The sequence below is a fragment of the Blennius ocellaris genome, assembly GCF_963422515.1.
Source record: "Blennius ocellaris genome assembly, chromosome: 2".
Classification (NCBI taxonomy): domain Eukaryota; kingdom Metazoa; phylum Chordata; class Actinopteri; order Blenniiformes; family Blenniidae; genus Blennius; species Blennius ocellaris.
The window spans coordinates 30,319,495-30,332,276 of record NC_137651.1 but is presented as its reverse complement, the minus strand read 5'-3'; the positions used below and the strand labels follow the sequence as shown (position 1 = coordinate 30,332,276).

Here is a 12,782-nt window from a genome sequence, read left to right as displayed (position 1 = left end):
GACGCCTCCGCCGCTCCAAACTCTGCTTTCCCGTATCGAATTGAAACGTCAGAAATTTCTGTGATTGTTCCGTTGTGCTTGGTGTTTGTTTTGAAAGGCCCTCGTCGTAACGTCTATGGCTGGTCTGCGCACCAGTTTGTGACCCTCGGCGCTCCGCCGCTCCGGCGGCGACGTCCTGCCTCAGCAGGGATTTGAGTAATTGGAAGTTTTAATGATCCCTGTGGGGGAAGCAGGTCACTGCAGGCGCAGCGCCGCCGCCGGAGCGGTGAACAAGAGCGATTCCCGCAGCTGCCGAGTGACACAGGAAGAAGTAAATGTGTCCACATTGGAGAGGAAAAAAAAAAAAAAAAAACAAGAGAGGAAAAAAAAAACCACAGAAATGTGAAGATGATCTCACAGGCCTCCTCAGCCTCTTTTCTGCACTCCAGCCGTGCGTGACGGCGCCCTCTGCAGGCCGTCCAGAGTACCGTTCTCAAGAAGGAAACACGCATTTGCTCCCAGAGAAGAGTCTCTGGCGACCCCAAGCGGACAAACACGGAGCCTGTTCCTTGCAAAGCCTCTCCATCTTCTCTCTTCCTCATGTTTCATATAAAATGGAGGTGAAACTGCGAGCCTCTGCTGTTGTTTTCATGATCTCAATCTGCTCTTTGCTTCTGAATCTGACTGTCTAAAGATGATTCCACCGACGTCTGAACCTCTACCGAGTTTATTGTGAATCGTCGAGCCCTTTTGTCGTGTTTGTTATTCAACAAATTAAACTAATGACACTGCTGCGTGTTTCCTGAGCCGCTTCATACCCGTCGGGGTTTTACGCGTCACTGCTGCAACGCAGTCGGTCCGACCCGAGAGATGCGTTACGGAATTTTGTCGGGAATGAAATTTCACTTATTTCTGCGACTGTGAGAAATACGTTTGACGGTAGGGCGTGACCTCCGGTGACCTGACGGGCCGAAGCAACGCTGTTTTAATGTGGTAAAATATAAACTTTGTTGGGGATTAAATGCGTCCACAAAGACGACCGACTGACTAATTAGCTGGGCGTGCTGGTGTCAACCCTCATTGTTTTGACTGAACTTTACCAAAAAGTGAGTAAAATGTTGAGATTCGGTGCATTTTGCTGGACACTGGGCCACTCGGTTGCACCGTGGCGGAGGGGCGGAAGGGGGCGCGCAGCCTGGCTGCAAATGTTTGCGCGTTCAAGCAGTAAAAAAAAAAAAAAGAAAGAAAGAAAAAAAACACGGAGTCTGCGCACTGCGCGTTTTTCTCGTCACTCCGAAATTTCGGGAGAGCCGCGGAGGAAGGAGGGGAGCGCAGCGCCATTTTTTTTTTTTTTTTTTTAAATTCGTGAGTATATTTCACTCATCCAGCGGGATCGTTCGTGCACCGCGCGTGGCGGTGAAACCCCGCCAGGGACGCCGCGCGCCGCTGGCTGTGCGTCAAAAAACACGCGTGCAAAACATAGACGCGCCGCGGAGGGAGAGACGCGCGCGGCGGCCGCAGCTAGCAGACGTTTCGTCCTCTGGCTTTAAGGACAGATACGCCGTTCTCCGCATAGAAACGATATACAGCTTCCAGCGCGCGCGCAGAGAAGCGCGCGCCGGCGTAACGGCGGCCGGCTCGGTTCCCTCCGGTCAGTTTCCCCACCACCCCGTCGTTTGAGGGGGTTCGTATTTTAACGCCGCGGAGCTCCGCAGCTCGCGGAGATAGATGGCGGATTCTGCGGGCAGAGCAGCGCGTGAAGCAGGCAGGCACGAGCCCAACAAAGGGAGGAGGAGGACGCAGCTGATTGGCTCAGGCCGACCACGTGGTCACGGCGGAGGCACTGATTCCAAACGTCATCAAGAACGCTCTTTAATCGTCTTTAATTTATTTGGACGCTAACATATTACGACTTTGTCTTATTTTTCATTTTATGTATGTATTTTTTTTTTTTAAACAAATTGAATGACAAAATATTTTATCAAACAAGATTTATGGACCACTTCATACAGCCTGGAACATTTAAAGATTAAAAATAATATATTTATTTGTAAACGTACTTTACATTTAAACAATTTCAAAGCTAAAAAAAAAGAACTTTTAAAGATTGACAGTAATGTAGATTATATTAGAATAAAATAGTCCTTTATTATCACTCTGTGGCAATGTGATAATAATAATAATAATAACATTATTATTATTATTATTATTATAACACTTGGCAGCAGTGAAACCTCAGTGGCAGCAGTAAAACAACACACAAAGGCAGAAAACACAATACAGCAGAGTTAAAATATAAATATGTAAAATATGTACAACCAAGTCTGGGAGGAGCAAACAGAAGTATTTACAAAGGGAGCGTAGCAGCTGTGCAAATTGTTGTTGCAGTGTGTTTTGTGTGTGTGGATGGGGGGGGGGGCACTGGCTCTCATAAAGCTTTACTTGATGCGGTTTGTTTTGCACTTGGATGGATGGTGAACCACGCCGTGCGGCAGTAGGGAGGCTCTCGATGGTGCTCCTGTAAAGCTTCACCAGCAGGGGGGCTGAGGGAGGTTGAGCCTGCTGCAACTTCCTGAGGAAGTAAAAGTCCGTGGGGTCTTTCCCCACCTGGGGGGGGGGGGGGGGTGTCGCCGGTCCAGGTGAGGTCAGCAGAGATGTGCACTCCACGGATCTCGGAGCTCTCCACCCTCGACCTCCTCTCTGTTGATGGAAGAGTGCTCTGTGCGTGTGTGGAATCTATGGAAATCCACATCCGGTCCCTTGGTGTTGCTGGTGTTCAGGTCCAGGTTGTTGTTGAGACGCCATCCTGTCAAGTGCTGGACCTCGTCCCTCTTGGTGACTCGTTATTAGTGTGAATGCGAGACTTTCACACTCTTGACATTCTGTTTCTGTTTCTTCTGGACGTTTTTCGAATCGCTAAAACTCTGGCAATCTTCACCCCTTCGTCACCATTCAAATATCAAATCGTGCAGCTTTTTCGGCACTTTACGGCTCTGTTCCGGCTTTTTCAAATCTCGTCAACTTTTTAAAATATTTAAACTTTTGTGCAACTTTTTTCCAATGTTAACGGATGGAGAAATGTTTAACTAGCTATAACTTGTTCAAATCTTCACCGATTTCAACCATTCCACTTTTAAACTGTTCAACTTTTTCAACTGTTTCAAATTTTTCAAACTTGTTCAACATTTTGAAACTAGTTCAACTTTTTGAAATTTTTTCAACTGTTTGACACTTTTCAACTTTTTCAACTGTTTCAACTTTTTGAAACTTTTTCAACTTTTCGAAACTTTTACAACTGACACTTTTTCAGCTGTTTCAACTTTTTGAAACTTTTTCAACCGTTTGACACTTTTCAACTGTTTTAACTGTTTCAACTTATTGAAACATTTTCAACTTTTCCCAACTTTTTTCCACTTTTTCCACTTTTTCAAAGCATTCCAGCAAAAAGCATTACAGTTTGCCTTGGGGAGATCATCTAGTTTTCTCTTGTCGGTCCCACAATGGTGACGTCCACAGCGAACGTGACGATGGTGTTGGTGGTGTGGATGGGGGGGGGGGGGTAGAGGAGGGGGGCTGAGGACACACACCCCTGGGGTCTCTTATCCTGATGTTCTGGGGTCTGTTGCTCAGGAAGTCCAGGATCCATGCACACAGTAAGCAGTGTGCAGTTGGAACTGCAGAGTTCCTGGTTCGGAGACTCTGGATGGGCGTTGTTGGAGGGTGTGGATGTGGTGTTGCCCCAGTAGCCTGTGGGGGGGTCTTGGTCCTCTGGAGCCGTTGCCGTCAAAGTACTGTCAGTATTTGCGCTTGGTCTGGGTTGATGCCCCTCCTCCGGTTGCCCCTCGTGCTCCTGTAGGGCTGCTGGTCTCAGGACCCTCAGTTCGCCGGTGACCCTTGGCCTCTGCCTGTCACACACTCGGTGCAGAAGGTGATTTAACCTCCGGGGACCAGTGAGTGTCTTTAACAGTGGCGTTTGTACACAATCTACACACACACACACACACACCGTCCTCCTCGGCTCTTCCTGCAGTCTGTTGTCCTGAGTGGGTTGTACTTTATTCATCCCACTACAGGTTAATTCACAGAGAATTAAAAATAGAAGCAAAAATGTACCGTAGAAAAAGATAAATACTCTATTATGAAGCATGCCAATAATGTACACTATTCCAATGGAGTGAAGTGTGCAAAATAAGGGTACTGGACATATTGGACAGTTGAGTAATATAAAGACAAAAGAAATGAAAAAACAATGAATTAAAAATTACAAATGAGGAAACAATTATTTTTTTTTTGATTTTAGCAGCGATTACTTGTGAAAGATTAAAAAAAAATATGACTAAGCAAAAAATATCCCAAATTTCACTTCAATTGTGTTTGTCTAGCACTGAGTACAACGCAGCCATTTCAAGGAACGTTTACAGAAGAAAAACCAACATTTCAACATGAGGAGGGAAAGAAAAAGTGTCTTTTCGCAGGAAGAAACCTGCAGAACCAGAGGAGGAGACGTTCTCATTGACTCAGTGTAAAACAGAAACATCAGTTATTCTCATGTTGGACGTGTTCTGTAGTGGAGACCGTCTGCACTGCCCGTCAGCCTGGATGCTTGGTGTGATGGCCAAATCTAATCTGACATGGTGAAAGTAATTAAAAAAAAAAACAGAAATCTGTATTATATCCAATCCTGCTTTGTTTAAAAGCTTCTTTGGATTACTTTTTTTTTTTTTTAAAGGCTCTGGGATTGAAGCACTTTTTCTCATGAAGAGGAGCAATCAGTAGTGTGTTGGATAAAATAGATTTCAACAATACAACAAGAATATAGAAACGATTAATGTCGGGGAAAAAAATCGATCTGAGAAACTCCAAGAAAAAGAACTGAGCTGTTAAACTTAAATCCAGTTTATTGTCAGTGGAACGCAGATGTCCCTGATCGTGAACCGTCTCTGAACGCCTCGTTGTCTTGAGTTTCAGCAGAAGACGAAAAAAACAAACCAGGACAATCCAGACTGAAGGTGGTAAAGCTGGAGGCGGTGCGGAGCTGCGGTCAGCTACAATAAATTCTGCTGTGGCGCCGAGGCGCGTGGTGGAAATCCGTCATAACGACCACAGGCCTGACCTGGTGTTGAGAAACTCTTCCACTCTGATGTGATTGATTAAGTGTGTCGCTGCCACCAGGTGGTGAACATGAGAATCTACAAGGCACAAAGCTTTTCTTCTCATAAATGGAACAAAACTCTTCCATCTGCTTCTTTCAATATTTAATTTTTATGTTCGTTTTTATGTAAAATGATGGAATATGAAAGTGAGAAATTAAAAAAACTGACCCGTCAGCCTGAAAATTTAAATACGTACTAATGTTAATATGAAGGGGAAATATCTTTAAAGTCCATGGTGTCAAATATAAGGGCTTTTGTCCAAAACCGGCCCGCAGGAGGCGTCAATCTGGACAAACCAGCAAGAAAATGATTTTTTAAAAAACCCTCAAAGAAAACGATTTATTTTTCTTCTTTTTGTGACTTTGTTTATAAGCAGCGAACACAAAACGACACTGAGACCCGAGCTGAGAAATCAGTGACGCTGCCATGAAGCCTTTCAGGGGGAGTTTGTAAAAACACCCAGAAAGCAACAGCTACAGGAGACGTCTTCTGGACATTTCACTGTTTCGCAGCACAAGGTTTCATTAAAATCGGCTGTATGGACTGAAAGTTTGAGTCGTTTTCACACGCATTTGTTTGTCTTTGTGAAAATATAGCCATTTTCATCACGTGTATTCTCCACAACAAAGTAAAAGTTTAAATTTAAAGGTTATTATGACACTATTTCACTGATTTGGTCCACTCGACATGAAAATGATTAGTATTCTCTTGAAATGTTGCCATGGAAACTGGAACTTAGTATACTTAGGTGGGAAATATGAGCAGAATATCCCATGTGAGCATATAATTTGATTATGTCAATTAGAATGTTTGTGCTCAGCTCATGATGCAGAAGCAGCCGTAGAAGTTGGGTCGTGTTTGACGCTTCCTCCTCCTCGTCCCCCCCCCCCCCCCCCCCCCCAGAGTGTCGTTGCTCCCCCGCCGCCCCTGACTGGCCGGTTCGCCATGGAGGCCAGAGTCCGGAACAAAGTGAAGTGGTTTGACGATGACGAGTTCCGGGTGGGAGGAGCAGCAGCAGGAGGAGGAGGAGGAGGAGGAGCAGGAGGAAAAGGAGGCCTGAGGGCCAAACCGAGGTTCAGCTTCTCCGAGGTGAAGATGCTACTGGAGTCGGTGATGAGGAACAGATTCATCATCCTCAGTGAGTACCGGCAACTGAGTGGTTCTCCACTCAGGCTCGCCCCCTGCTGGTTGGATAAAAATGCTTGTGGAGGTTTAAATTTAATACCTACATTTAAAGCTGTTCTGATAAAAAAAAAACAAAAAAAAAAAACAACCATCTATGCTTTAGATGATCCCGTTTCTTCTGTTGCGTTGAGCCTTTAAAAACCAGTTGAGGCAGTTTGAGTGTCAGGCACAGGGAAAGACCCACACGAGAAAAGATAATCACATGAACTCAATGATTCAACTAGTAAACATGCTAATAGTTTTTATTGCTCATTTTTTCTGGCAAGTATGTAGCCTGTTGCCTGTAGTAACTAGCATGTAGCACTCGGCTTGTAGCATGTCGCTTGTAGTAACTAGCATGTAGCACTCAGCTTATAGCATGTAGCCTGTAGTAACTAGCATGTAGCACTCGGCTTGTAGCAGGTAGCCTGTAGTAACTAGCATGTAGCACTTGGCTTGTACCATGTCGCTTGTAGTAACTAGCATGTAGCACTCGGCTTGTAGCATGTCGCTTGTAGTAACTAGCATGTAGCACTCAGCTTATAGCATGTAGCCTGTAGTAACTAGCATGTAGCACTGGGATTGTAGCATGTAGCTTGTAGTAACGAGCATGTAGCACTCGGCTTGTAGTAACTAGCATGTAGCACTCAGCAAGTAGCATGTAGCTTATAGTAACAAGCATGTAGCATGTAGTAACAAGCATGTAGCCTTGAGCATGCATCAAGTACCCTGTAGCATGTAGCAGTCAGCCTGTAGCATGGAGTTAGTTGCTTGCAGCATGCAGCCCGTAGCATGTAGTGTAAGTGGTTGTAGTTATTTCCCCTAATGGCTCGAGGTGTCCAATCAAAGAGGACTTCTCACTCTTGGCATTTTGAATTCATAGTCGTCACGGTTTACTTCGTCTTTTTCAGCTTGAAAACTGATTCAGCGTTGTCTTTGGATACGGTCCATTTATGTACTTCAGGTCAGTGATCAAGTCCGGCTGTGGCGTGTTCATGTCTCTGCAGGGAAGTTCAACCAAGGCGTGTCGGCCGAGGCCAAGAAGCAGACCTGGGCCGAGATCACCGACCAGATCAACGCTCTGGGAGAGAATCACCGAGAGGTCTGTGGCTCCGATGAGTCCAGTGTTGGTAACTTGAACATGACTTCACCAGTCTTGTCGCTGCACTGTCAGACTGAGGCCCTGGTCCTGGTCCTGGTCCTGGTCCTGGTCGTCCCGTCAGTATCCCGAAATGGTGTCCAGGCTCTCGGGGGCTCATCAGGAGGACTGGGACAATTCCCAATGGGCCACTTTTTTTTTTTTTTTTTTTTCACAGCACTTTAGTTGATCACACACTGTTTCCGCTGTTCCGGGGCTGCCTCCACCTCCCTCCACTGGCAGCTTCTTTTTTGGCAGGCACACCCTGATGATGGAGGTTTTGTGCTGAGAAGGAAGAAAACGTTTAAAAAGAGATTTGGCGTGAGAAGCAGAGCCGGTGGTGACGAGGGGATTGATCCCGTCACTATGGAAGGAAGAGCTGAGCTCTTGTGACAGTGTGTGAACAATCAACTGTACATTTGATTAAAAACAGACTCAGGAGCACTTTGACCTGAAGAAACTTGAGGCGTTCCTGCTCATGAGCACTGAGGAAGGAATCCTCATGTCTGTGGACGATGATATGGTTATAAACAAAGTGGCAGAGACCCGGGCGCCGCTCAGGCTTTACTCATGTTCCCTAGTTAGCATGTCTCTTTGACAAACACACGATAGTGGTGAACTAAAAGGCGATACAGAACAGTGCTATAGACTCTTATTATAATGACAGGATTTTAGTAGGAGGTGATCTAAAGTGGGCCGGTCTGAGGAGTGAAACTCCAGGGGCTGAACACGAGTCCCACTGCGGCCCTGCTGGTGTGTCGGTGGATCCCGGTCCTGACGGAGGTTCTTCATTTTTCCCACAGGTGCGTCAGATCATGAAGAAATGGGCGGACCTGAAGTGTGACGGAAAGCGGCGCATCGTCGCCCTACGAGGTCCAAACGGCAGCCACATCCGCAAGAAGACGCTGGGCCCGGTGGAGAAGATGGTCCACAAGATCCTGATGATGACCCCTCAAGGTGAGGACCCGGCGGGATGATTGGGAAAAAAAACAACATTTCTATTTCTGGTGTTGAAAGCAGGACTCGCTGAGTTAGATGGATTTCGGCTACGACGGTGTTTTTCAAGTGAAAACGGCAAAACTTGTGTCGCGTTTTGTGGATCTGTGAAACTTTTTGAAAACGCTCCGGCTCTGTGGAAACGCTGGTCCTGGTCCTGGTCCTGGTCACCACATTGGTAGTAACTAGTAGTTGTGCACATGCTCGTACCTGGACAATAAGAACGCTAACGGGCCTTACCCTCACCAACGCCACATTTGTCACCATGGAAACCAATGGATTACAAGATTATCTGATCCTCCACACCCCTCCCTTCCATCTTGTATCGTGGTCGCTGGACTTTCCTCATATTATCACTGTTTGACACAGATCTACACACATTTCACAGTTTCCGTATGCCGCTCCCCCTGACCTTTGACCCCAACCGCTAACCAGGGTAACGACCTCCCTGAATCACGGGGCATGTCAGAGGATTGGCAATTAAAACTCAACATTTTGGCGTTGGCTTGAAATCAATCGGACTAAAACTGACTGTGTTAAGATAAAGATAAGATTTTGACCTTTTCGTGATCTTGCGCTTGGCCTTTGACCCCGATCGAGCTCATAATTTAATGTGGCCATCTTTGGATGATGACAAATCAGCCTTGAAAAAGTCATGCAATTCGGGTGAATAGTGTCAATGGAATCGTCGTCATGTGAACGGGGTCCGTGGCACCTGTGAGACTTCAGTCAGAGTTGTTTCTGGTCTCAGACGGCGACAGCGACCTGGACTTCGGCGACGACGACGCCCCGAAGCGTCACAAGAGGACCGTCGCCGCCGCGCCGTCGTCCTTCTCCTACCTCAGCCTGACGGAGAACCTGAACACCGCACCCATCTCCACCCTGGACTTCTCCCCCATGTCCTCGCCGGAGAAAGACCCCAGTGAGTTCGTCCTGCAGAGGCCTCTCTTCACCACTTCACCTCCTCATCGCTTCACCTCCTCACCGCTTCACCTCCTCACCGCTTCACCTCCTCATCTCCTCACCACTTCACCTCCTCATCGCTTCACCTCCTCACCGCTTCACCTCCTCACCGCTTCACCTCCTCATCGCTTCACCTCCTCATCTCCTCACCGCTTCACCTCCTCACCGCTTCACCTCCTCACCACTTCACCTCCTCACCGCTTCACCTCCTCCCCGCTTCACCTCCTCACCACTTCACCTCCTCACCGCTTCACCTCCTCCCCGCTTCACCTCCTCACCGCTTCACCTCCTCACCGCTTCACCTCCTCATCACTTCACCTCCTCACCACTTCACCTCCTCACCACTTCACCTCCTCGTCGCTTCACCTCCTCGTCACTTCACCTCCTCATCTCCTCACCGCTTCACCTCCTCATCACTTCACCTCCTCATCGCTTCACCTCCTCATCGCTTCACCTCCTCACCACTTCACCTCCTCATCGCTTCACCTCCTCACCACTTCACCTCACCGTTTCACCTCCTCATCACTTCACCTCCTCATCGCTTCACCTCCTCATCGCTTCACCTCCTCACCACTTCACCTCCTCATCGCTTCACCTCCTCACCACTTCACCTCCTCATCGCTTCACCTCCTCACCACTTCACCTCATCACTTCACCTCCTCACCACTTCACCTCCTCATCGCCTCACCTCCTCATCGCTTCACCTCCTCGTCGCTTCACCTCCTCATCGCTTCACCTCCTCATCACTTCACCTCCTCATTGCTTCACCTCCTCATTGCTTCACCTCCTCATCACTTCACCTCCTCATTGCTTCACCTCCTCATTGCTTCACCTCCTCATTGCTTCACCTCCTCATTGCTTCACCACCTCATCACTTCACCTCCTCATCACAGCGACCTGGAGCATGTCGCTTGTAGAAAGTAGCCTATGGCATGTAGCCTGTGTTCTGTAGAACAAAGCTTGTAGTCTGTAGAACGTAGCATTTTGTCTGTAGAACTGTCAGATGTAGCCTGTAGCATGTAGCCTGTAGCATGCAGTCTGTAGGATATAGCATGCAGCCTCTAGGATGTAGCGTGTAGTATGTAGTATGTAGCATGCAGCATGTAGCCTGTAGTGTGTAGCATGCAGCATGTAGTATGTAGCAAGTAGTATATCACATGTAGCATGCAGTATGTTGCATGTAGTATGTAGCATGTAGTATGTAGCATGCAGCATGTAGTATGTAGCAAGTAGTATATCACATGTAGCATGCAGTATGTAGCATGTAGTATGTAGCATGCAGCATGTCGTATGTAGCAAGTAGTATATCACATGTAGCATGCAGTATGTAGCATGCAGTATGTAGCATGTAGTATGTAGTATGTAGCATGTAGCCTGCAGCTTGTAGTATGTAGCATGTAGTATGTAGCATGCAGCATGTAGTATGTAGCAAGTAGTATATCACATGTAGCATGCAGTATGTAGCATGTAGTATGTAGCATGTAGCCTGCAGCTTGTAGCAAGTAGCATGTAGCCTGCAGCTTGTCACAGCACAGGTAGAAACTCTGCTGGATCCTCTGAGCAGCAGATCAGTTGAACCCTGCAGGTCCAGGTGTGACTTCTGTCTCTGATCGCAGTCTGTCGCCTCTCGTACGGCTTTGTCACGTGGAGTCGTGAGCGTCTGCCGTCTTTCTGAGGTTTTCTCTGAGGTTTCGGTGTCACAGCATGCTCCTCTCTCTCTCCCGTCTCACAGGCGAAGCTTTCCATTCCTCTCCTGAATTCGAGATGGCCGATGACGGAGGTAAGGAGCCGCTTCGTCAGACACTCGGTTCAACTCAACGATTTGAAAGGAATCCGACCACGAAATGGATTTCAAATGTTCAGCCTCGGGGGAAACAGTACAACAGCACATGCGCTGCTGTAATTTGACACCTCAGCACGAGTCGTCACGGCACACTTTTTTTGCCTCCGCAGATTACAACGCGGACTTCGACGACAACGACGACTCTCTCTTCTCCTCGTCCGTCCCGCCGCCGTCCTCCACCTCACTGGACCCGCTCCCCGACGGCGCCCTGGAGAGGGTTAAACCCCTCCACACCTACTCCCGGACCGGCCAGAACCAGAACCCGTCCAAGCCTGCCGAGGCCTCGTCCTCGTCCTCGTCCTCGTCTGCTCTTCCTCCTGCCGCTGCGCCTCCTCCACCATCCCCCCCTCCTCCTCCTCCGCCGTCGTCCCCCCCACCTCTTGGCGATGCAGCCGCCTCCTCCTCCCCCTTCCCCCCTCGTGTGACCATCACCTCCACCAGCCTTCCACAGCCTCCCCCTTCCTCCTCCTCCTCCTCCTCCTCCACCTCGTCCCCCCCGGCTCTGCCCCCCAGCCCGGGGGACGCCCTGCCGCCGGCGCCGCCGTCGCAGCGCGTGGCCCAGATGGCGAGCCAGAGCCTGCAGCAGCAGCGCGCCGGCCGCGTCCTGCTGGCGTCGGTGTCGCAGTCGCTGGAGCTGCTGGCGCAGTCGGTGCAGCTGCTGGTGGAGAGCCAGCAGGAGTTCGTGCAGGAGTCGCTCCTGCTGCAGCGGGAGACGGTGGACATCCTGAGGGACTTCTCCACCACCACGCTCGCCATGCTGCGGGACAAAGGCGGCTCCGGCCCGCCGCCGGCGGCCCGCCACCACCACCCCGCCTCGCACTTCTGAACCTCCGGGCCGACGACTTGAGCGGAACTGCAGATCAAAGACTGGAAAAATGTATCGTCGTGGAAAAAAAACTAGACTGAAAGAAGAGTTGGTTCCTCTCAGGTTTTCCTCTGACGAACAGGAAACCGAACTGTCGACTCGCTAACAGGAAAAGACTCGGACAGTTGTCAGAAGTCGGGATCTCCTGCGACTGTCTTTGGGTTATTTATGCGCGCCCTGAACTACAAACCAACTTCTTCTTGCTGTGAGCTTCGTTGAACTGAACTGACACCGGGTCCTGAACCGACACCGGGTCCCGAACTTGCCGGTTCAAATGAGAATGTTCCTTATTTACCGTGTTTTTCCAAGAACTTTCTTGATTTCGACGGTTGCATAGTTTGTCTCAGAAGTTCAATAAATCAGTGCAGTAACTTTGTTAAACTGTTATTACAGCCAAACATAAGGGATTGATGGAGTGTTAATCTCTTGAGAGGCTCCTCTGGTCGCTGTTCTGTGGAGCAGCGGGAACATGAAACATTTGGCCCACTTCCAAAACCTCCAAAGAACTTCCAAGACCTCCAAATGGGGAAAAGTCAGAAAATGATGGATTCTGATTAAAAAAAAAAAAAATGATGGTAAGGCCTTATATGAAGACCTCCAAATGATGAAAATTATTAAAATGGGGGAGAATGGTGGATTTTGATTAAAAGGAGACGGTACCAGTAGTATATGTTTGCCTCA

The 12,782-nt window shown here is 48.4% G+C and overlaps 1 protein-coding gene across 1 annotated transcript; it reads left to right on the top strand.

The window, feature by feature from the left end:
• Nucleotides 1-6,077: 6,077 nt before the first annotated feature.
• LOC308141175 (uncharacterized protein) lies at nucleotides 6,078-12,782 on the top strand (the record flags this gene model as incomplete). The annotated part of the gene is made up of 6 exons (XM_080511223.1): nucleotides 6,078-6,270; nucleotides 7,304-7,398; nucleotides 8,238-8,391; nucleotides 9,182-9,352; nucleotides 11,126-11,173; nucleotides 11,347-12,782. 6 exons carry the CDS (start codon nucleotides 6,078-6,080, stop codon nucleotides 12,060-12,062), a joined length of 1,377 nt encoding a protein of 458 aa, XP_080367349.1. The 3' UTR covers nucleotides 12,063-12,782.